This window comes from Eptatretus burgeri, chromosome 4 (genome assembly GCF_056783735.1).
Source record: "Eptatretus burgeri isolate ZD-2024b chromosome 4, Ebu_testis_v1, whole genome shotgun sequence".
NCBI lineage: Eukaryota > Metazoa > Chordata > Myxini > Myxiniformes > Myxinidae > Eptatretus > Eptatretus burgeri.
The window spans coordinates 8752474-8777071 of NC_140964.1; the positions used below are offsets into that span (position 1 = coordinate 8752474).

A 24598-nucleotide genomic window follows, 5' to 3' on the forward strand; every position below is an offset into this window, starting at 1 on the left:
ATTTTTTAAAACGTACAAGCTGACTAACATATCTTGCAAAAACTTCGTTTTGGCAAGATAATAAAATAATGAAGAGTCGTCATAGCTCACGGTGCTTGGCAGACTGGTCTTCGCCTTCGTACTGTGGCAACACGCTCTTCTAAGGTAGTGGACGTGCTGTAGTTTCCCCCTCCATGCAGCACGGAACCTGCCAGCTAGTAACACAATGGTACACACTGGTTTCATGTTGTATGTTAATCTCCAGGCTAAACCAAAAATGGGCGAGGTTACAACACCTCAAATGGTTACAAACCAGCACAGGCCTGTCGCAGCTAAGTGGGAGCCACCCTGTTCCAATGCTTGTATTTAAATAACAGTAAATAAACACAAATATGAGTAAACTAGCCCTCTTGAAACCCTCACAGTCAGTTAGAGCATTGAAAAATCTATTTTAAAAAAATGTATACTTTAATGACCGTCAGATGTCAGGATCCTAAGATTCATGTACGTTAAATGCTATCAGCTGAAAAAAGCAGTCATATTTCCAGTTTCATTTTTAGATTTTCAGATGTTGTTTAATTTATCTGATATTCGTCATTGGAACTTGGTTTTGAAAAGTTTATTTCAACAGAAAGAGTGAACTTTCCTTTCCAGAAACATAAGTTACAGTTTGGAAATCGATCAAAAATTGGCTGAGTGGCATGTGATAGAGTGAAATTTATCCTAGTTTCACTTTGAATGACGATTCAGGGATGAAACAATAAAAGTGCCTGTGCTATTCTGTGAAGTGTGCTGAAAGTGGCTGAGATGAGGCTCGTTTTACCAACAATAATCATATTATCTAATTTTACAAACATAATAGACATATTTTGATTAAATACCGCTCACTGACCACGCGTTTCAGAATTTCAAATTTGTCCGCCATTATGCGACAATCAATATTATACACAATACAATTTTACCTGAATCATTGAATTTGAAATCTCTTACCCCAAATGATACATTTCTGTCATGACCTTCTTTGCAGGAAAAATACAGGTTTGCCTCAATCTCCCTCAACAGATAAAGGGAGACTTTTTTTCTTGTCCGCCATTACGCGACGATTATGGAATTCTGGAATTATTGCTGAAATATTGAGGTGAGTGAATGTTTTAAGTATTTGGACATTAAAATAGATGAATCAGACTGACTTCACAAGTCCATGAGCAATAATGCTCAAATATTTATCTGACAACCATTTGGATGGAAGAAAATTTTATTTTTTATTCATGTCCATCGAGAAATATGAAAATTTGCCAAAATTTGATACTATCGTGTCGCGACATCCTGGCCTAACAAGTGGAACGGATTGTCATAGCAAGTGTCCATGATATGTAAATGTTTATCAGTCTGATTCCTTTCCCGAGTTGTGTTTGTCTGAATTGATAAACTGTTTTTTTTTTTTTGCCTTGTGTTCCATATATGCTCCAGTTTATGGAATAGTTAATGATTTGATAATTTCATGAAGTTCATTTTTGATAATTTTAGGTCAGTTTTGGAACGAAGTGGCTCCCCACTTAGCTGCGACAGGCCCACACCAAAAATATCAACACACCTCATGTGACCTGGTGTAAGGGTCATTCTCGGTGTAGGTGAATATGCGCCGGGTAGTCAACCCGCCATCACTGTCCATCTTAACAAGATCCTCATGGTATTGCCGCTCCAGCGGGGATAAGCAGAATGTGGGATCACGGTATAGTTCCGATTCACGCTGCAACCCACATTCATAACAATACATCAAGAGAGAGAGAGAGAGAGAGGAAAGAAGAGAGAGGAAGGAGAGAGGAGAGGGAAGAGAGGGAGGTAGGGAGAGAGGGAAGAGATGAGAGAGAGGATCTGATGTGGATTGACATTAACATTTAAAGGGAGGGCCACAGTAAATTAGGATATAATAAACATATGATTCAAAATCACAATGAAAATGATTATCAATATTATATGAGGAGTTCAAAAGGTAAGAGGAATTGCAATCGTTTCACAAACCTTGCTGAACAGTTTCTGCTGCCAGGAGATCAGCACCTCCTCTCCCTCTTCATCCTCACCTCGAAGTCCATGTGAACACAGAAGAACAGCGCTCTTTCATTGATGTCTGCCATTTGCACACAACCTCCCCCTCATGTCCACCTTTCGATCAAGTCTGGATAGTTAGGCAACTACGAGGACCATCTACACACATATTGCTCAAGCATGGCAGGGACCAGGGGTATAAATCGGTGACGAGTTGAGAAGGACGTTGATGGAGGACACAAGGAGAGAACGTGGATGGATTGAGAAAGGAGTGCGAGATGTGGAACACGATTCTGCCATTTTTTGGACACATGACGTGGATGTTAATTGGGAAACCACAACAAGGAGTGCCAGACGAGCGGTTTAATAATATAAAGAAGAACAGCATGGCGAACCGTCACCGTCAACACTTCATACCTGCAGCGGACGGCCGAAAGGTAGCAAGTTCTGTGTCCGAGGACGTCAGGTGAGCCGCCTCGGCCTGGACACGCCGGGAAAGAGCCCCAGCTGAGGAGGCCTTCGTGAGGCGCACGCTGCGCGGGACAGGGGTGCATCGAACGTGCTCGTCAGCGACGATAAAAGCGTCTGCGAGAAGGCACCAAACAAGAGCAGAGGTTCGACTCACGAACCGGACTTTGAAGTGACGAATGGGATCCCGAGAGCGGTAGATTCCTTCCCCGGCCTCCCGCACCTCCTCCGCCATCCGCAGGAATCCGGCCGTTTCGTCGCCGCGCGGCGGGCGCCGCTCCATTGCCGTTATTTCCGTTGCCAGGGTTACGGGGCCTGCGCCATTCGATGAGATTGCTCCACAAAAAGGGGTTTTCAGGTAATAATTATACATTCCTTTTTGCCTGTCGTTTTTTTTTTTTTTTAGAACGAAGCTATTTTTAATTGATTTTAACAATGAAAAAAATTCCCGAACGTGATTTTAATTTTTCATCGTCGACGCCTTGAAACATCGACGACACCACCAGGTTCCTCATGAAAATATAAACATGACGCGCTTCAGGGAAAATCCCGCAACACATCACAGGTGGGGAAGAAAAAAAGGATGTCTGCGAGTTTGGTGTTGTAAACTAATACCACTGGACGGAATGAGCGTGTTTAGAACTGGAGGATTAAAGAGCGAACCGACCACCAGATCGTGAGTCGAGTGAGGTAAGGTTACCTTGGTAATTAAAGAAGGAACCTGCCGTCAGGTTGAGTCGAGTGAGGTAAGGTTACCTTGGTAATTAAAGAGCGAACCTACCGCCAGGTTGTGATTCGAGTGAGGTAAGGTTACCTTGGTAATTAAAGAGCGAACCTACCGTCAGGTCGTGAGTCGAGTGAGGTAAGATTACCTTGGTAATTAAAGAGCGAACCTGCCATCAGGTTGAGTCGAGTGAGGTAAGGTTACCTTGGTAATTAACGAGCGAACCGACCACCAGGTTGTGAGTCGAGTGAGGTAAGGTTACCTTGGTAATTAAAGAGCGAACCTGCCGTCACGTTGTGAGTCGAGTGAGGTAAGATTACCTTGGTAATTAAAGAGCGAACCTGCCATCAGGTTGAGTCGAGTGAGGTAAGGTTACCTTGGTAATTAAAGAGCGAACCTACCGCCAGGTTGTGAGTCGAGTGAGGTAAGGTTACCTTGGTAATTGAAGAGCGAACCTGCCGTCAGGTTGTGAGTCGAGTGAGGGAAGGTTACCTTGGTAATTGAAGAGCGAACCTGCCGTCAGGTCGTGAGTCGAGTGAGGTAAGGTTACCTTGGTAATTAAAGAGCGAACCTGCCGACAGGTTGTGAGTCGAGTGAGGTAAGGTTACCTTGGTAATTAAAGAGCGAACCTACCGCCAGGTTGTGAGTCGAGTGAGGTAAGGTTACCTTGGTAATTAAAGAGCAAACCGACCACCAGGTTGTGAGTCGAGTGAGATAAGGTTACCTTGGTAATTAAAGAGCGAACCTGCCGCCAGGTTGTGAGTCGAGTGAGGTAAGATTACCTTGGTAATTAGAGGGAACCTGCCGTCAGGTCGTGAGTTGAGTGAGGTAAGGTTACCTTGGTATTTGAACAGCGAACCTACCGCCAGGTTGTGAGTTGAGTGAGGTAAGGTTACCTTGGTATTTGAACAGCGAACCTACCGCCAGGTTGTGAGTCGAGTGAGGTAACGTTACCTTGGTAATTAAAGAGCGAACCTGCCGACAGGTTGTGAGTCGAGTGAGGTAAGGTTACCTTGGTAATTAAAGAGCGAACCTGCCGTCAGGTTGAGTCGAGTGAGGTAAGGTTACCTTGGTAATTAAAGAGCGAACCTACCGCCAGGTTGTGAGTCGAGTGAGGTAAGGTTACCTTGGTAATTAAAGAGCGAACCGACCAGGTTGTGAGTCGAGTGAGGTAAGGTTACCTTGGTATTTGAACAGCGAACCTACCGCCAGGTTGTGAGTCGAGTGAGGTAAGGTTACCTTGGTAATTAAAGAGCGAACCTGCTGCCAGGTTGTGAGTCGAGTGAGGTAAGGTTACCTTGGTAATTAAAGAGCGAACCTACCGCCAGGTTGTGATTCGAGTGAGGTAAGGTTACCTTGGTAATTAAAGAGCGAACCTACCGTCAGGTTGTGAGTCGAGTGAGGTAAGGTTACCTTGGTAATTAAAGAGCGAACCGACCACCAGGTTGTGAGTCGAGTGAGGTAAGGTTACCTTGGTAATTAAAGAGCGAACCTGCCGTCACGTTGTGAGTCGAGTGAGGAAAGATTACCTTGGTAATTAAAGAGCGAACCTGCCGTCAGGTTGAGTCGAGTGAGGTAAGGTTACCTTGGTAATTGAAGAGCGAACCTGCCGCCAGGTTGTGAGTCGAGTGAGGTAAGATTACCTTGGTAATTAAAGAGCGAACCTGCCGTCAGGTTGAGTCGAGTGAGGTAAGGTTACCTTGGTAATTAAAGAGCGAACCTACCGCCAGGTTGTGAGTCGAGTGAGGTAAGGTTACCTTGGTAATTAAAGAGCGAACCGACCACCAGGTTGTGAGTCGAGTGAGGTAAGGTTACCTTGGTAATTAAAGAGCGAACCTGCCGCCAGGTTGTGAGTCGAGTGAGGTAAGGTTACCTTGGTAATTAAAGAGCGAACCTACCGCCAGGTTGTGAGTCGAGTGAGGTAAGGTTACCTTGGTATTTGAACAGCGAACCTACCGCCAGGTTGTGAGTCGAGTGAGGTAAGGTTACCTTGGTAATTAAAGAGCGAACCTGCCGCCAGGTTGTGAGTCGAGTGAGGTAAGATTACCTTGGTAATTAGAGGGAACCTGCCGTCAGGTCGTGAGTTGAGTGAGGTAAGGTTACCTTGGTAATTAAAGAGCGAACCTACCGCCAGGTTGTGAGTCGAGTGAGGTAAGGTTACCTTGGTAATTAAAGAGTGAACCTGCCGACAGGTTGTGAGTCGAGTGAGGTAAGGTTACCTTGGTAATTGAAGAGCGAACCTGCCGTCAGGTTGTGAGTCGAGTGAGTGAAGGTTACCTTGGTATTTGAACAGCGAACCTACCGCCAGGTTGTGAGTCGAGTGAGGTAAGGTTACCTTGGTAATTAAAGAGCGAACCTGCCGCCAGGTTGTGAGTCGAGTGAGGTAAGATTACCTTGGTAATTCGAGGGAACCTGCCGTCAGGTTGAGTCGAGTGAGGTAAGGTTACCTTGGTAATTAAAGAGCGAATTTACCGCCAGGTTGTGAGTCAAGTGAGGTAATGTTACCTTGGTATTTGAACAGCGAACCTACCGCCAGGTTGTGAGTTGAGTGAGGTAAGGTTACCTTGGTAATTGAAGAGCGAACCTGCCGTCAGGTCGTGAGTCGAGTGAGGTAAGGTTACCTTGGTAATTAAAGAGCGAACCTACCGTCAGGTCGTGAGTCGAGTGAGGTAAGGTTACCTTGGTAATTAAAGAGCGAACCTACCGCCAGGTTGTGAGTCGAGTGAGGTAAGGTTACCTTGGTAATTGAAGAGCGAACCGACCACCAGGTTGTGAGTCGAGTGAGGTAAGGTTACCTTGGTAATTAAAGAGCGAACCTCCCGCCAGGTTGTGAGTCGAGTGAGGTAAGGTTACCTTGGTAATTGAAGAGCGAACCTGCCGCCAGGTTGAGTCGAGTGAGGTAAGGTTACCTTGGTAATTAAAGAGCGAACCTACCGTCACGTTGTGAGTCGAGTGAGGTCAGATTATCTTGGTAATTAAAGAGCGAACCTGCCATCAGGTTGAGTCGAGTGAGGTAAGGTTACCTTGGTAATTAAAGAGCGAACCTACCGCCAGGTTGTGAGTTGAGTGAGGTAAGATTACCTTGGTAATTAAAGAGCGAACCTACCGCCAGGTTGTGAGTCGAGTGAGGTAAGGTTACCTTGGTATTTGTACAGCGAACCTACCGCCAGGTTGTGAGTCGAGTGAGGTAAGGTTACCTTGGTAATTGAAGAGCGAACCTACCGCCAGGTTGTGAGTCGAGTGAGGTAAGGTTACCTTGGTAATTAAAGAGCGAACCTGCCTACAGGTTGTGAGTCGAGTGAGGTAAGGTTACCTTGGTAATTAAAGAGCGAACCTACCGCCAGGTTGTGAGTCGAGTGAGGTAAGGTTACCTTGGTATTTGAACAGCGAACCTACCGCCAGGTTGTGAGTCGAGTGAGGTAAGGTTACCTTGGTAATTAAAGAGCGAACCTGCCGCCAGGTTGTGAGTCGAGTGAGGTAAGATTACCTTGGTAATTCGAGGGAACCTGCCGTCAGGTCATGAGTTGAGTGAGGTAAGCTTACCTTGGTAATTAAAGAGCGAACCTACCGCCAGGTTGTGAGTCGAGTGAGGTAAGGTTACCTTGGTATTTGAACAGCGAACCTCCTGCCAGGTTGTGAGTCGAGTGAGGTAAGGTTACCTTGGTTATTAAAGAGTGAACCTGCCGTCAGGTTGAGTCGAGTGAGGTAAGGTTACCTTGGTAATTAAAGAGCGAATTTACCGCCAGGTTGTGAGTCAAGTGAGGTAATGTTACCTTGGTATTTGAACAGCGAACCTACCGCCAGGTTGTGAGTTGAGTGAGGTAAGGTTACCTTGGTAATTGAAGAGCGAACCTGCCGTCAGGTTGTGAGTCGAGTGAGGTAAGATTACCTTGGTAATTAGAGGGAACCTGCCGTCAGGTCGTGAGTTGAGTGAGGTAAGGTTACCTTGGTAATTAAAGAGCGAACCTACCGCCAGGTTGTGAGTCGAGTGAGGTAAGGTTACCTTGGTATTTGAACAGCGAACCTACCGCCAGGTTGTGAGTCGAGTGAGGTAAGGTTACCTTGGTAATTAAAGAGTGAACCTGCCGACAGGTTGTGAGTCGAGTGAGGTAAGATTACCTTGGTAATTAAAGAGGGAACCTGCCGTCAGGTCGTGAGTCGAGTGAGGTAAGGTTACCTTGGTATTTGAACAGCGAACCTACCGCCAGGTTGTGAGTCGAGTGAGGTAAGGTTACCTTGGTAATTAAAGAGCGAACCTGCCGCCAGGTTGTGAGTCGAGTGAGGTAAGATTACCTTGGTAATTAGAGGGAACCTGCCGTCAGGTCGTGAGTTGAGTGAGGTAAGGTTACCTTGGTAATTAAAGAGCGAACCTACCGCCAGGTTGTGAGTCGAGTGAGGTAAGGTTACCTTGGTATTTGAACAGCGAACCTACCGCCAGGTTGTGAGTCGAGTGAGGTAAGGTTACCTTGGTAATTAAAGAGCGAACCTGCCGCCAGGTTGTGAGTCGAGTGAGGTAAGATTACCTTGGTAATTCGAGGGAACCTGCCGTCAGGTTGAGTCGAGTGAGGTAAGGTTACCTTGGTAATTAAAGAGCGAATTTACCGCCAGGTTGTGAGTCAAGTGAGGTAAGGTTACCTTGGTATTTGAACAGCGAACCTACCGCCAGGTTGGGAGTCGAGTGAGGTAAGGTTACCTTGGTAATTAAAGAGCGAACCTGCCACCAGGTTGTGAGTCGAGTGAGGTAAGATTACCTTGGTAATTAGAGGGAACCTGCCGTCAGGTCATGAGTTGAGTGAGGTAAGGTTACCTTGGTAATTAAAGAGCGAACCTACCGCCAGGTTGTGAGTCGAGTGAGGTAATGTTACCTTGGTATTTGAACAGCGAACCTACCGCCAGGTTGTGAGTTGAGTGAGGTAAGGTTACCTTGGTAATTGAAGAGCGAACCTGCCGTCAGGTTGTGAGTCGAGTGAGGTAAGATTTCCTTAGTAATTAAAGAGGGAACCTGCCGTCAGGTCGTGAGTCGAGTGAGGTAAGGTTACCTTGGTATTTGAACAGCGAACCTACCGCCAGGTTGTGAGTAGAGTGAGGTAAGGTTACCTTGGTATTTGAACAGCGAACCTACCGCCAGGTTGTGAGTCGAGTGAGGTAAGGTTACCTTGGTAATTAAAGAGCGAACCTGCCGACAGGTTGTGAGTCGAGTGAGGTAAGGTTACCTTGGTAATTAAAGAGCGAACCTGCCGTCAGGTTGAGTCGAGTGAGGTAAGGTTACCTTGGTAATTAAAGAGCGAACCTACCGCCAGGTTGTGAGTCGAGTGAGGTAAGGTTACCTTGGTAATTAAAGAGCGAACCGACCAGGTTGTGAGTCGAGTGAGGTAAGGTTACCTTGGTATTTGAACAGCAAACCTACCGCCAGGTTGTGAGTCGAGTGAGGTAAGGTTACCTTGGTAATTAAAGAGCGAACCTGCTGCCAGGTTGTGAGTCGAGTGAGGTAAGATTACCTTGGTAATTAGAGGGAACCTGCCGTCAGGTCGTGAGTTGAGTGAGGTAAGGTTACCTTGGTAATTAAAGAGCGAACCTACCGCCAGGTTGTGAGTCGAGTGAGGTAAGGTTACCTTGGTATTTGAACAGCGAACCTACTGCCAGGTTGTGAGTCGAGTGAGGTAAGGTTACCTTGGTAATTAAAGAGTGAACCTGCCGTCAGGTTGAGTCGAGTGAGGTAAGGTTACCTTGGTAATTAAAGAGCGAACCTACCGCCAGGTTGTGAGTCGAGTGAGGTAAGGTCACCTTGGTAATTAAAGAGCGAACCGACCAGGTTGTGAGTCGAGTGAGGTAAGGTTACCTTGGTAATTAAAGAGCGAACCTGCGGCCAGGTTGTGAGTCGAGTGAGGTAAGATTACCTTGGTAATTAGAGGGAACCTGCCATCAGGTCGTGAGTTGAGTGAGGTAAGGTTACCTTGGTAATTAAAGAGCGAACCTACCGCCAGGTTGTGAGTCGAGTGAGGTAAGGTTACCTTGGTATTTGAACAGCGAACCTACCGCCAGGTTGTGAGTCGAGTGAGGTAAGGTTACCTTGGTAATTAAAGAGTGAACCTGCCGACAGGTTGTGAGTCGAGTGAGGTAAGATTACCTTGGTAATTAAAGAGGAACCTTTCGTCAGGTCGTGAGTCGAGTGAGGTTAGGTTACCTTGGTATTTGAACAGCGAACCTACCGCCAGGTTGTGAGTCGAGTGAGGTAAGGTTACCTTGGTAATTAAAGAGCGAACCTGCCGCCAGGTTGTGAGTCGAGTGAGGTAAGATTACCTTGGTAATTAGAGGGAACCTGCCGTCAGGTCGTGAGTTGAGTGAGGTAAGGTTACCTTGGTAATTAAAGAGCGAACCTACCGCCAGGTTGTGAGTCGAGTGAGGTAAGGTTACCTTGGTATTTGAACAGCGAACCTACCGCCAGGTTGTGAGTCGAGTGAGGTAAGGTTACCTTGGTAATTAAAGAGCGAACCTGCCGCCAGGTTGTGAGTCGAGTGAGGTAAGATTACCTTGGTAATTCGAGGGAACCTGCCGTCAGGTCATGAGTTGAGTGAGGTAAGCTTACCTTGGTAATTAAAGAGCGAACCTACCGCCAGGTTGTGAGTCGAGTGAGGTAAGGTTACCTTGGTATTTGAACAGCGAACCTACTGCCAGGTTGTGAGTCGAGTGAGGTAAGGTTACCTTGGTAATTAAAGAGCGAACCTACCGCCAGGTTGTGAGTCGAGTGAGGTAAGGTTACCTTGGTAATTAAAGAGCGAACCTACCGCCAGGTTGTGAGTCGAGTGAGGTAAGGTTACCTTGGTATTTGAACAGCGAACCTACCGCCAGGTTGTGAGTCGAGTGAGGTAAGGTTACCTTGGTAATTAAAGAGCGAACCTGCCGCCAGGTTGTGAGTCGAGTGAGGTAAGATTACCTTGGTAATTAGAGGGAACCTGCCGTCAGGTCGTGAGTTGAGTGAGGTAAGGTTACCTTGGTAATTAAAGAGCGAACCTACCGCCAGGTTGTGAGTCGAGTGAGGTAAGGTTACCTTGGTATTTGAACAGCGAACCTACCGCCAGGTTGTGAGTCGAGTGAGGTAAGGTTACCTTGGTAATTAAAGAGCGAACCTGCCGTCAGGTTGTGAGTCGAGTGAGGTAAGATTACCTTGGTAATTAAAGAGCGAACCTGCCGTCAGGTCATGAGTCGAGTGAGGTAAGGTTACCTTGGTAATTAAAGAGCGAACCTGCCGACAGGTTGTGAGTCGAGTGAGGTAAGGTTACCTTGGTAATTAAAGAGCGAACCGACCAGGTTGTGAGTCGAGTGAGGTAAGATTACCTTGGTAATTAAAGAGCGAACTTACCGCCAGGTTGTGAGTCGAGTGAGGTAAGATTACCTTGGTAATTAAAGAGCGAACTTACCGCCAGGTTGTGAGTCGAGTGAGGTAATGTTACCTTGGTATTTGAACAGCGAACCTACCGCCAGGTTGTGAGTAGAGTGAGGGAAGATTACCTTGGTAATTAAAGAGCGAACCTACCGTCAGGTTGTGAGTCGAGTGAGGGAAGGTTAACTTGGTAATTAAAGAGCGAACCTGTCGTCAGGTTGTGAGTCGAGTGAGGTAAGGTTACCTTGGTATTTGAACAGCGAACCTACCGACAGGTTGTGAGTCGAGTGAGGTAAGGTTACCTTGGTAATTGAAGAGCGAACCGACCACCAGGTTGTGAGTCGAGTGAGGTAAGGTTACCTTGGTAATTAAAGAGCGAACCTGCCGCCAGGTTGTGAGTCGAGTGAGGTAAGATTACCTTGGTAATTAAAGAGCGAACCTACCGCCAGGTTGTGAGTCGAGTGAGGTAACGTTACCTTGGTAATTAAAGAGCGAACCTGCCGACAGGTTGTGAGTCGAGTGAGGTAAGGTTACCTTGGTAATTAAAGAGCGAACCGACCACCAGGTTGTGAGTCGAGTGAGGTAAGGTTACCTTGGTATTTGAACAGCGAACCTACCGCCAGGTTGTGAGTCGAGTGAGGTAAGGTTACCTTGGTAATTAAAGAGTGAACCTGACAACAGGTTGTAAGTCGAGTGAGGTAAGATTACCTTGGTAATTAAAGAGCAAACCTGCCGTCAGGTTGAGTCGAGTAAGGTAAGGTTACCTTGGTAATTAAAGAGCGAACCTACCGCCAGGTTGTGAGTCGAGTGAGGTAAGGTTACCTTGGTAATTGAAGAGCGAACCTGCCGTCAGGTTGTGAGTCGAGTGAGGGAAGGTTACCTTGGTAATTAAAGAGCGAACCTGCCGACAGGTTGTGAGTCGAGTGAGGTAAGGTTACCTTGGTATTTGAACAGCGAACCTACCGCCAGGTTGTGAGTAGAGTGAGGGAAGATTACCTTGGTAATTAAAGAGCGAACCTACCGTCAGGTTGTGAGTCGAGTGAGGGAAGGTTAACTTGGTAATTAAAGAGCGAACCTGTCGTCAGGTTGTGAGTCGAGTGAGGAAAGGTTACCTTGGTAATTAAAGAGCGAACCTGCCGTCAGGTTGGAGTCGAGTGAGGTAAGGTTACCTTGGTATTTGAACAGCGAACCTACCGCCAGGTTGTGAGTCGAGTGAGGTAAGGTTACCTTGGTAATTGAAGAGCGAACCTGCCGTCAGGTTGTGAGTCGAGTGAGGTAAGGTTACCTTGGTAATTAAAGAGCGAACCGACCACCAGGTTGTGAGTCGAGTGAGGTTAGGTTACCTTGGTAATTAAAGAGCAAACCGACCACCAGGTTGTGAGTCGAGTGAGGTAAGGTTACCTTGGTATTTGAACAGCGAACCTACCGCCAGGTTGTGAGTCGAGTGAGGTAAGGTTACCTTGGTAATTAAAGAGCGAACCTGCCGCCAGGTTGTGAGTCGAGTGAGGTAAGATTACCTTGGTAATTAGAGGGAACCTGCCGTCAGGTCGTGAGTTGAGTGAGGTAAGGTTACCTTGGTAATTAAAGAGCGAACCTACCGCCAGGTTGTGAGTCGAGTGAGGTAAGGTTACCTTGGTATTTGAACAGCGAACCTACTGCCAGGTTGTGAGTCGAGTGAGGTAAGGTTACCTTGGTAATTAAAGAGTGAACCTGCCGTCAGGTTGAGTCGAGTGAGGTAAGGTTACCTTGGTAATTAAAGAGCGAACCTACCGCCAGGTTGTGAGTCGAGTGAGGTAAGGTCACCTTGGTAATTAAAGAGCGAACCGACCAGGTTGTGAGTCGAGTGAGGTAAGGTTACCTTGGTAATTAAAGAGCGAACCTGCGGCCAGGTTGTGAGTCGAGTGAGGTAAGATTACCTTGGTAATTAGAGGGAACCTGCCGTAAGGTCGTGAGTTGAATGAGGTAAGGTTACCTTGGTAATTAAAGAGCGAACCTACCGCCAGGTTGTGAGTCGAGTGAGGTAAGGTTACCTTGGTATTTGAACAGCGAACCTACCGCCAGGTTGTGAGTCGAGTGAGGTAAGGTTACCTTGGTAATTAAAGAGCGAATCTGCCGCCAGGTTGTGAGTCGAGTGAGGTAAGATTACCTTGGTAATTAGAGGGAACCTGCCATCAGGTCGTGAGTTGAGTGAGGTAAGGTTACCTTGGTAATTAAAGAGCGAACCTACCGCCAGGTTGTGAGTCGAGTGAGGTAAGGTTACCTTGGTATTTGAACAGCGAACCTACCGCCAGGTTGTGAGTCGAGTGAGGTAAGGTTACCTTGGTAATTAAAGAGTGAACCTGCCGACAGGTTGTGAGTCGAGTGAGGTAAGATTACCTTGGTAATTAAAGAGGAACCTTTCGTCAGGTCGTGAGTCGAGTGAGGTTAGGTTACCTGGGTATTTGAACAGCGAACCTACCGCCAGGTTGTGAGTCGAGTGAGGTAAGGTTACCTTGGTAATTAAAGAGCGAACCTGCCGCCAGGTTGTGAGTCGAGTGAGGTAAGATTACCTTGGTAATTAGAGGGAACCTGCCATCAGGTCGTGAGTTGAGTGAGGTAAGGTTACCTTGGTAATTAAAGAGCGAACCTACCGCCAGGTTGTGAGTCGAGTGAGGTAAGGTTACCTTGGTATTTGAACAGCGAACCTACCGCCAGGTTGTGAGTCGAGTGAGGTAAGGTTACCTTGGTAATTAAAGAGTGAACCTGCCGACAGGTTGTGAGTCGAGTGAGGTAAGATTACCTTGGTAATTAAAGAGGGAACCTGTCGTCAGGTCGTGAGTCGAGTGAGGTTAGGTTACCTTGGTATTTGAACAGCGAACCTACCGCCAGGTTGTGAGTCGAGTGAGGTAAGGTTACCTTGGTAATTAAAGAGCGAACCTGCCGCCAGGTTGTGAGTCGAGTGAGGTAAGATTACCTTGGTAATTAGAGGGAACCTGCCGTCAGGTCGTGAGTTGAGTGAGGTAAGGTTACCTTGGTAATTAAAGAGCGAACCTACCGCCAGGTTGTGAGTCGAGTGAGGTAAGGTTACCTTGGTATTTGAACAGCGAACCTACTGCCAGGTTGTGAGTCGAGTGAGGTAAGGTTACCTTGGTAATTAAAGAGTGAACCTGCCGTCAATTTGAGTCGAGTGAGGTAAGGTTACCTTGGTAATTAAAGAGCGAACCTACCGCCAGGTTGTGAGTCGAGTGAGGGAAGGTTACCTTGGTAATTAAAGAGCGAACCTGCCAACAGGTTGTGAGTCGAGTGAGGGAAGGTTACCTTGGTAATTAAAGAGCGAACCAACCGCCAGGTTGTGAGTCGAGTGAGGTAAGGTTACCTTGGTATTTGAACAGCGAACCAACCGCCAGGTTGTGAGTCGAGTGAGGGAAGATTACCTTGGTAATTTAAGAGGGAACCTGCCGTCAGGTCGTGAGTTGAGTGAGGTAAGGTTACCTTGGTAATTAAAGAGCGAAACTGCCAACAGGTCGTGAGTCGAGTGAGGGAAGTTTTCCTTGGTAATTAAAGAGTGAACCTGCCGACAGGTCGTGAGTCGAGTGAGGGAAGGTTACCTTGGTAATTGAAGAGCGAACATGCTGACAGGTTGTGAATCAAGTGAGGGAAAGTTACCTTAGTAATTGAAGAGCGAACCTGCCGACAGGTCGTGAGTCGAGTGAGGTAAGATTACCTTGGTAAGTGAAGAGCGAACCTGCTGTCAGGTTGTGAGTCTAGTGAGGGAAGGTTACCTTGGTAATTAAAGGACGAACCTGCCGTCAGGTCATGAGTCGAGTGAGGGAAAGTTATCTTGGTAATTGAAGAGCGAACCTGCCACCAGGTTGTGAGTCGATTGAGGTAAGGTTACTCTGGTAATTGAAGAGCGAACCTGCGGTGAGGTTGTTAGTCGACTGAGGTATGGTTGCTCTGGTAATTGAAGAGCGAGCCTGCCGTCAGGTTGTTAGTCGAGTGAGGTAAGGTTACCCTGGTAATTGAAGAGCGAACCTGCGGTCAGGTTGTGAATCAAGTGAGGGAAAGTTACCTTCGTAATTGAAGAGCGAACCTGCCGACAGGTCGTGAGTCGAGTGAGGTAAGATTACCTTGGTAAGTGAAGAGCGAACCTGCTGTCAGGTTGTGAGTCTAGTGAGGGAAGGTTGCCCTGGTATTTGAACAGCGAACTGCCGCCAGGTTGTAAGTCGAGTGAGGTAAGGTTGCCCTGGTAATTGAAGAGCGAACCTGCGGTCAGGTTGTGAGTCGACCGAGGTAAGGTTGCCCTGGTAATTGAAGAGCGAACCCGCCGTCAGGTTGTTAATCGAGTGAGGTAAGGTTACCCTGGTATTTGAAGAGCGAACCTGCGGTCAGGTCGTGAGTCGAGTGAGGGAAGGTTACCCTGGTAATTGAAGAGCGAACCTGTGGTCAGGTTGTGAGTCGAGTGAGGGAAGGTTACCTTGGTTTCGCGGTATGTTTGACGGTTGATCATCTGCTGGTGCAGGATGGTGTGATGGCCAATGATAGAATCTTCACAGATAAAGCTGAATCTAGCTTGATAACAGAGACGTTTACCTGTGAGTGTTGTATTATGTAACTTTGCCTACGAGAGTTATATTATGTAGGTTTATTTAAGAGTGTTATGTTATGTAAGTTTACCTTTGAGGATTTTGATTATATTGTTGTGGGCCGGGGTTCGGTGGCGAGGACGACTGCCAGACTGAGCAGTCGGGCCATCTCCCACCAAACACCGGAATTGAAAGATCGTAACCCTTGATAACTCCAAAGGTCACAGGTCCCTTCGCGGACCATGGTCCCCAATATTTTGACGGCATGAGGTAGGGTCCACTTGTCTATTTCCAATTTACCTAAGTACTCACGCCATCGAGCTACCGGGGAAACCACACCCTCGTCCGACTCTGTCCGAACCGAGTCGCATGTACTGACTCGGTCCGGCGTACTGAGCAGGAGTTACCAGAGCCGCGCCGGTCCCAATGACAACTTAAGGCACACGGCCTCCCTAATTCTCAATATGCACCGTGCTAAACCAATGAAAGAAAGTGACAGACAACAAGCTGGTACATTGAACAATTGGGGGGGGGGGGATTATTTATAATGGGGCAGGGGAGCACAGAGAGCAGAGTTATCATGACTATAAGAAATACAATTTACAATGTACAAGGCACTTAAACAGTTTCTACTTACAGGACGGCAACACACACACACATGCACACACCCAAAAGAAATGGACCCCATCGGGTTTTTATTTGGCCTTTCAGCTCGGACGGAAGGCGAGCTGAGGGCAAGAGCCTACACTTGCACCTGTCCGCCTTGTGCGGTCTGGTCGAGCTTGTCCGGTGGTGGGACTCGAACCCACCGCCACAATGCAGCACCAAGCACCAGGGACGAGGGAAAGAGCGATGGACGCTAGCCAGCACTCAGGCGGACGAGGCGAGAGATGACGAGTCGACCAGCGATCAAGCCCGAAAAAGCTTCCCCTTATCAGGCGACACCAGGCGAGGCAGACCCAGACCGCCAGACAGAACGCACCGCACACTCCGCCTCTCTTGAAGTGGGAGGGATTTATTTCCTCGCCACTCGCCTCCTGATTGGACGGTTGCATCGCACGATTCGCTGGCCATCCCTCATTGGACAATGGACAGGCCCACGGTAGGCGGGGCAAGTCCCACCTTTCTGGGGCGGAGTCGGAGCTGAGGCGATTGGATCTCCGCCTACCTCCTCACCTAAGGCCACGTGCGTAATGGCGACAGTGGAGCGAGGCGACGGTCCGCTGTTGTTGTTCTTGTCGTTGATAAAAACGTAACTAAAAACATAAACCCGCAGCGCACACATGAAATTCCCTTTAGACACAGGGGATGGATTCTAACTATGCTCATACTTTTCGAAATAACTGAACTGCGGGGGCTGCTGACTGTGTGCACAAGGCTTCCAAATCCGTAACACTACCCCCCCCTTTTTTTACAGACTCGTCCCGAGTCGTAAATTTTCGTGTGCCATGCAGGTGTAAGTTTTGCCCTAGTACGATTTACCTATGGATCCCTGAGTGCGACATTTTTATACTTGTCCCAAAAATAAATAAGCTAGTGCGCTGCGTAACTAAACTATCAGACTCACTTGGACAACTTAAAGAAATTGCCGGCGCTAGACAGACAGACACACAGGTGGGTTACAATTTATTTACATTTCTGACATCTATTTACACTAACCATGGTCCAGGACCTGTTATCTGTGGATGGAAGGCACAGCAAAGTCAACAGTTTGTGGCTTGAAGGAAGTCTCTGGCACAGGGGAATGGATGGTTGCAGAAAAAACAACAATGCATGGGCTGCACAATGCAGTCCCTGTGGTGTGGCTGCCTGCATGGCAGTCCTTGCAAAACACTGGGGATGGATGATCCTGGTGCACATGGTTGAGATGGTGACACAGGGGCAATGCAAACAAGGGCAAGCAGGCATGGGGTCAAGGCAAAGGCAGGCAAGTGAGGCAAGGCAAATGCAGACCAGAAAATACAGCACAACAGGCCGGCATATGAAGCTGGCCGGCCACTGGTCTTGTCCGTGAGGTTCTGTGGAGGGAGTGCGCTGGTGCTGGCCACTCCAAAAACGGACTCGGACCTAGCCGACTGTCTCCCCCCCAACCTATCGCCTTTGCCTGTCTTCGTCCATACCCACTCCCTTAATTTGCAACAACAAAATTTAGACTTCCCCGTTTTTTTCTTTTTTTAAAATTTTATTATATATATTTATATATTTTTCTTTATAATTGCTTGTCCCTAACCTCCTTACTGTTTTTGTCCGGCTAACCTATCCTGTCCGTCTACTCCCAACCCCTAAGATCCTTTTTGGAGGGGAATTAGGGAGACTAGTGTCCTGCCTCGAGGCCCAACAAAGCCTCAGAATAGCCTCCACAGTGTTCAGCAATCTTCCCAAAGTGAGTCCAGCGGCCTACAGAGAGCGAAGGGATGGATGGTGCGAAGGGGTACATTTCGTATCTATCCTAACATTCATTAAACTTTAATCTATCCCCGGGGCTTAATCCATCCTCGTCATCCCTTAAACTAGTGCACGTTCCTTTTAACTCGACTGCTAAGCTACGTCCCCAATCACATTCCATGTCCGTCCATGTCTCCAAATCCATTTCTAATGCCTGTCACTTTAAATTATTGCTTCTAGAAACCATGATTCCCGTCACCTGTGTTGGTGTCCATTATCAATTTGGGCCCTGCCCGCAAATTTTCTCTCGTGCCCTTGCACATTTTTGTGACTGGGCAGCGTGGCTCAACTGGCAGGGACTTCCGTCTGCCGGACTCAAACCATGGCACCCCCGGGCCCTGAGGCTGTCTCCGAGCCTACCTGCTCCCAATGAACGTGGGGAGTGCCCTTCCCGGCTACTCCGCCGTATATGCCCACGTGGCATCTCGGTGCTACGGGTCCCGTTTCCGACGGGCCACCCATGCCCAGTACACTATCCCGGTCCCTTGGACCCATGGCCTACTCTGGCCAACTACTTCTGTGCCCGGGGTGCCCTCTACTCAATACTCATCTTTCCACAGCCACGCTCCCAGCCGGTCATTGAACTCTTGCACCCCTCCAAAAGGTATTGTGCCTTCGTACACCACGAACACCAGAACGACCTCCTTTTGGTAAATTTAACTAACATTACACTGACCCCGGGTTCCCTTGGGTGGGATTCACTCCTCCCCCCAATCATTCATTTGCACCATGCATTCCACATTCACTCCATTCACACTTGGGCCTGCTGTCCCACATTCACTCATTGAACACATTTTTTTTCCAATTAACTCGCACTGCTAGCCACGTCCCCACTAACTAGCTCGTGCCCCTCGTCATCCCTTAAACTAGTGCACGTTCCTTTTAACTCGACTGCTAAGCTACGTCCCCAATCACATTCCATGTTCGTCCATCTCTCCAAATCCATTTCTAAATCTAACCTAAATTCCCACTAACTGTTCCACGGGCCCCATGAGGAACTACTCATGCCCCATGAGGCCGGTCTAACTAATGCTAAACCTTTCCCACTAACTTGTACTCCTTTGCCCGGGCAGGATGTTTACCACATCCTGGCCGGGGCCGTGTACTCGGGGCAAGGCCCCACGAGCCTTCTTTGCATCGCCAGGGCGGCGGTTTACGACTCGCTCGTTCGTCCCTTCCGTCAGATGATACCTGGGGCCTTGTCGTCGCCCTGATAATTGCAACAAGTGCTCGCTTTCGGCGGATTCCCCACGCGGGACAACGTGCGCTGTTTACCCGGCCTTCGTGCCACGAGATCCCTGGTGACGTCACTCACACACCAAGCCTATCGTCCCGTGGACCCGCTCCGTGCGTTCCGCGAACAGAACACGTGGCATGCAGCACGTGATGCCCCGCACATGCACCCACATGGGAACCCGCGTGTTCCAAATTCATCCGACACTCGCCTACATTTTAACCGTCCACGAGGTCGTCTTGTCCTAAACGCGGAACGTTTCCGCACCGGATTCCCTCCACGCAGACACGCGCGCGAGGGCCGTTCGGAAAATGCCGAACGGGCCTCGTACGCGGCGTCTCGCGGGACCGGCGCGGTTACCGAAATAGCTCCACTACTTGTGTTTCCCGTCTGGATCCGTCCGTCGTCCATTTCCATACACGCACTTACGCACGCCATGTTACTCGCACCATTCACACACCTTGACACGCACTCCGGGACAATCACATTGGGGATTCGTGTTACGACAAGGGGTCCCGAGGCCTCTGCCCCCCCCCCAAACTCTGCATGTACCCGTTCACATCATGCACCCGCTCAACCTCGCACGGCCCGACCGGACTTACCTGGTCGCAGTCCACTTCGAGGGAGCTTATCCTCTCCCTCTGTTCCTGAGGGAGATTAACATGATGCTCGCACCGGGTCATGAAACATTCCCCATGCTCAACCCCATTGTCCCCTCCTATCTCGACCTGTGTGTGTTCGTTTCCCGTTTAGTTTCATGCAATTCGTCCCCCTCTTTTGATGATCTGCGTCTCCGTCACCTCGTTTATTATTTCCGTTAGTTCCTGGCTTTTCGTCTCTTTTATTTTCTGCGTCTGTCACCTCCTTTAATTTTTCCGTCGTCCCCTCATGTCAGAGTTTATTAATTTACCCCCTAATTGTCATGACGTCGCTCGTCCTCCTGACCTCACCCGTCTCCATTGCGGGCCGAACACATTTTGCACTCCCCCTCGTTTCGGTCGCTCCGCCACGTGGTGCCACCATTATGCCTTCCACCTCCTTCATACTCGCCTGCAGGTTCAACCCCATACTCTGCATTTCCCCTCGCTGTGTTCGCATATCTCCCCTCAGTGTTTGCATATCACCCCTCATCTCATCCATTTTGTCGTTCATTCGTTGCGCATCACCCCTCATTCGGCTTTCCATTCCTGCCAGCATTGCCATCAACTGGCCCATGTCAAGTGGACTCGGCGCAGCCGATCCGCCATGATGATGTTCGGAACCGGCAGGGATCTCGGGGGGGGGAATTTGATGGAGGGGGGTGTGTCATATGCTGTCCCTGCCACTCCCAATACCCCTTCTGGGTTTGGCTGCGGGGAAAGTTCTTGCATGGGGGTTTCGTCCTGGGCCATCGCTTCCTCTAAACTTACTTATAAACCCACCTGAGCCAGCTCATCTTGGCTCGCCATGGTGCGTATTCAGAATAATTAAACGCTCGCAATTTGGAGGGAACGGGGCGGGGGGGGGGGTTTGCTCCGTACTGTACCCCTGATCCGACTCCCGTGAATTTCTCTATGGAGGCGGAGAGGCCAAATCGCATTCCTGATCACCAATTTGTTGTGGGCCGGGTTCGGTGGCGAGGACGACCGCCAGACGGAGCAGTCGGGCCGTCTCCCACCAAAGACCGGAATTGAAAGGTCGTAACCCTTGGATAACTCCAAAGGTCACGGGTCCCTTAGCGGACCGTGGTCGCCAATATTTCGACGGCGTGAGGCAAGGTCCACTTGTCTAATTCCAATTTACCTAAGTACTCATGCCGTCGAGCTACCGGGGAAACCACACATTCGGCCGACTCTGTCCGAACCGCGTCGCATGTACCGACTTGGGTCCGGCATACCGAGCAGGAGTTACCAGAGCCGCGCCGGTCCCAATGACAACTTACGGCACACGGCCTCCCTAATTCTCAATACGCACCATGCTAAACCAATGAAAGAAAGTGACAGACAACGAGCTTGTACATTGAACAATTGAGGAGGTTAATTTATAATGGGGCAGGGGAGCACAGAGAGCAGAGTTATCACGACCATTAGAAATGCAATTTACAATGTAAAAGGCACTTAAACAGTTTCTACTTACAGGACGGCGCCACACACACACACACACACACACACACACACACACACACACACACACACACACACACACACACACACACACACACACACACACACACACACACACACACACACACACACACACACACACACACACACGAAATGGACCTTTATTTGGCCTTTCAGCTCAGAGGGAAGGCGAGCTGAGGGCAAGAGCCTACACTTGCACCTGCCTGCCTCGTGCGGTCTGGTCGAGCTTGTCCGGTGGCGGGACTCGAACCCACTGCCACAACGCAGCACCAAGCACCAGGGACAAGGGAAAGAGTGACGGACGCCAGCCAGCACGAAGGCGGACGAGGCGAGAGATGACGAGGCGACCGACAATCAAGCCCGAAAAAGCTCCCCTGATCAGGCAACACCAGGCGAGGCAGACCAAACCACCAGACAGAATGCGCCGAACACTCAGCCTCTTTTGAGGTGGGAGGGATTTCTTTCCTCGCCACTCGCCTCCTGATTGGACGGTTGAATCGCGCGATTCGCTGGCCGTCCCTCATTGGACAGGCCCACGGTAGGCGGGGCAACTCCCACCTTTCTGGGGCGGAGTCGGAGCTGAGGCGATTGGAGCTCCGCCTACCTCCTCACCTTAGGCCACGTGCGTAATGGTGAGGTGGAGCGAGGAGACGGTCTGCTGTTGTTGTTGTTGTCGTTGATAAAAACCTAACTAAAAAATTAATCCGCAGCGCACACATGAAATTCCCTTTCGACACAGGGGATGGATTCTAACTATTCACATACTTATTGAAACTGTGGGGGCTGCTGACTGTCTGTGTGCACAAGGCTTCCAAATGCGTAACAATATTACGTACGTTTATCTGTGAGGGTATATATTATCTAAGTTAACCTGTGAGTGTTATATGATGTAAGTTTACCTGTGAGTGTTATATGATGTAAGTTTATCTGTGAGTGTTCTATGATGTAAGTTTATTTGTGAGTGTCTGGTCGAGCTTGCCTTTACCATTACTGTAAGTTTATTTTACTTTACCTTTCCTGTAAGTTTACCTTTACATCATCAAATAGTCATAACACAACTTCATCATAAACAAATTACGTTCCCTCTATGTACATTTGTGAGTGTTCTCTGATGTAAGTTTATCTGTGAGAGTTATATGATGTAACTTTATTTGTGAGTGTTCTCTGATGTAAGTTTATCTGTGAGAGTTATATGTTGTGAGTGTTCTCTGATGTAAGTTTATCTGTGAGTGTTCGATGATGTATGTTTATCTGTGAGTGTTCTATGATGTATGTTTATCTGTGAGTGTTCGATGATGTATGTTTATCTGTGAGAGTTATATGATGTAAGTTTATCTGTGAGTGTTCTGTGATGTAAGTTTATCTGTGAGTGTTCTATGATGTCAGTTTATCTGTGATTGTTTGATGATGTATGTTTATCTGTGAGTGTTCTGTGATGTAAGTTTATCTGTGAGTGTTCTATGATGTAAGTTTATCTGTGAGTGTTCGATGATGTAAGTTTATCTGTGAGTGTTCTACGATGTTACTTTATTTGTGAGGGTTCTATGATGTTACTTTTTCTGTAAGTGTTAAATTGTTGCGAATCTGGAAGCCATTTGCACACAGACAGACAGCAGTCCTTAAGCCTAGTTATTTCGATAAGTATGTGTTTATAGTTAGAATCCATCCCCTCTGTCTAATAGGAATTTCATGTGTGCACTGTGAGTTATTTTATAGTCAGGTTTTATACATCTACTCCAACACAAACAACAACAACAACGGCACCGTCCCTCCCTCAACCCGGTCGCCATTGCCCACGTGTTTTTGGCTGAAGGCGTGGGTGGAGCCTCCATCGCCTCAGATGGAGGCTCCGCTCCGAGGAAGGGCATGGAACATTTCCTCCAGCCAATGAGCGAAGGGCGAGCATCGCACGCGCACCCCAGCCAATGGGATGCCAGCGTGCCGAAAGCTATGACGGAGCCTCTTCGGGGGGGGGCGGTCCTCCAAGACGTCTCGACACACCCCCCGAGACGCCTCGTCCAATCAGGAGGCTGACAACCTCAGGGGCGGCCCCGCCCAGTCAGATGGGATGATCGCCCCTCTTCCAATCCGGAGGCAAGTCCCTCAGAGCGGTTCCCTTGACCCGTGGTGGAGGGGAAGGATAAGTGTAGGTGGCGAGCCATCGAGAAGAAAAGGTTCGCCCCGTCGTGAAGGAAGAAGGAGAAAGAGAAGAAGCCTTGTCTTGCCTGCTAGCGTTCTCGTCTACCCGCGGGTGCTCGTCTCGTCTGGTCCGTTCCCATGCTGGCTGGCGTCTGTTGCGTCGTTCCTGGTCCCTGGTGCTTGGTGCTGCGTTGTTGGCGGCGGGTTCGAGTTCCACCACTGGACAAGCTCGACCAGACTGCACAAGGCGGACAGGTGCAAGAAGAGGCCCCTGTTCTCAGCTCGCCTTTCCCTCCCTGAAGAAGGGCCAAAATAAAGGTCGTGTCCACCGTGTGTGTGTGTGTGTGTGTGTGTGTGTGTGTGTGTGTGTGTGTGTGTGTGTGTGTGTGTGTGTGTGTGTGTGTGTGTGTGTGTGTGTGTGTGTGTGTGTGGCCAGTCTGTTAAGTAGAACTTATGTGCTTTTTGCTCACTGTACATTGCCTGCATTTCTTTTATTCGGATAACTCTGCTCTTTGCGTGCTCCCCTCCCCAATTATTGTTTATTAATAAACCCCCGTGTTAAATGTTACAGTTCATTGTTCGTGTTTTCCTTCGTTGGCTGAGCATGGTTCGGGCTTCAGAAATAGTAAGGCCGTTGGTGCCGTAAGTTGTCATTGGGACCGGCGCGGCTCTGGTAACTCTGCTCGGTTAGGCCAGATCCGAGTCGATACCTGCGACACGGTTCGGACAGAGTCGGCCGAGGGTGTGACTTCCCCGCTAATTTGACGACGTGGGTACTTAGGTATATTTAAAATTTGGCTATTGACCCAACCCCATGCCGTCAGAGAATTGGCGATCACGGTCCATAAACTGGCCCGTCGACTCTGGAGTTGTCTGGGGTGCCGACCTTTTAATTCCTGGTGTTCGGTGGGAGACGACTCTTCTGCTCCACCTCGTGGTCGTTTATCGCCACCGAACCCCAGCCCACAACAATATGATGTAAGTTTATCTGTGAGTATTATATGATGTAAGTTTATGTATGAGTGTTATATGATTTAAGTTTATTTGTGATTGCTATATGATGTAGTTTATTTGTGAGTGTTATGTGATGCAGTTTATTTGTGAGTGTTCTCTGATGTAAGTTTATCTGTGAGTGTTATGTTATGTAAGTTTATTTGTGAGGGTTCTAGGATGTGAATTTATCTGTGAGGGTTATATGATGTAAGTTTGTTGGTGAGTGTTATATTATGTAACTTTATCTGTGAGGGTTATATGATGCAAGTTTGTTTGTGAGTGTTCTATGATGTAAGTTTATCTGTGACTGTTTTATGATGTATGTTTATCTGTGAGTGTTCTATGATGTAAGTTTGTTTGTGAGTGTTATGTAATGTAAGTTTATCTGTGAGGGTTATATGATGTAAGTTTGTTTGTGAGTGTTCTATGATGCAAGTTTATCTGTGAGTTTATCATATAACCCTTTATAATCTTTCTGGTGTGAAAGTAAGCTGAAGAAGA

At 48.3% G+C, this 24598-nt stretch overlaps 2 protein-coding genes across 9 annotated transcripts in view; one reads left to right on the forward strand and one right to left on the reverse strand.

The window, feature by feature from the left end:
• Positions 1 to 2793, reverse strand: part of MKS1 (MKS transition zone complex subunit 1) — a 54221-nt gene extending 51428 nt beyond the window's left edge. For 3 of the 4 annotated variants that reach the window (XR_015057039.1, XM_085876832.1, XM_085876833.1), the window contains exons 1-4: positions 2443 to 2776; positions 2002 to 2060; positions 1574 to 1729; positions 91 to 194 (exon numbers count right to left, since the gene is read on the reverse strand). Coding sequence is in view for 3 of the 4 variants with exons in the window: in XM_085876832.1 (XP_085732958.1) it covers positions 91 to 194; positions 1574 to 1729; positions 2002 to 2060; positions 2443 to 2776 (653 nt within the window). In the remaining variant the exon portion in view is untranslated. Of the gene's footprint in view, positions 1 to 90; positions 195 to 1573; positions 1730 to 2001; positions 2061 to 2442 lie in introns of all 4 variants that reach the window. The other variant, XM_085876834.1, reaches the window with a different exon arrangement.
• CFAP251 (cilia and flagella associated protein 251) overlaps positions 2712 to 24598 on the forward strand; it is a 115284-nt gene continuing 93397 nt past the window's right edge. Inside the window, exon 1 of one of the 5 annotated variants that reach the window (XM_085876822.1) lies at positions 2712 to 2851. The gene's annotated coding sequence lies outside the window, so the exon portion shown is untranslated. Of the gene's footprint in view, positions 2852 to 2936; positions 3184 to 12314; positions 12334 to 14681; positions 14698 to 24598 lie in introns of those variants that run through there. The other 4 variants (XM_085876821.1, XM_085876820.1, XM_085876823.1 and 1 more) reach the window with 4 other exon arrangements.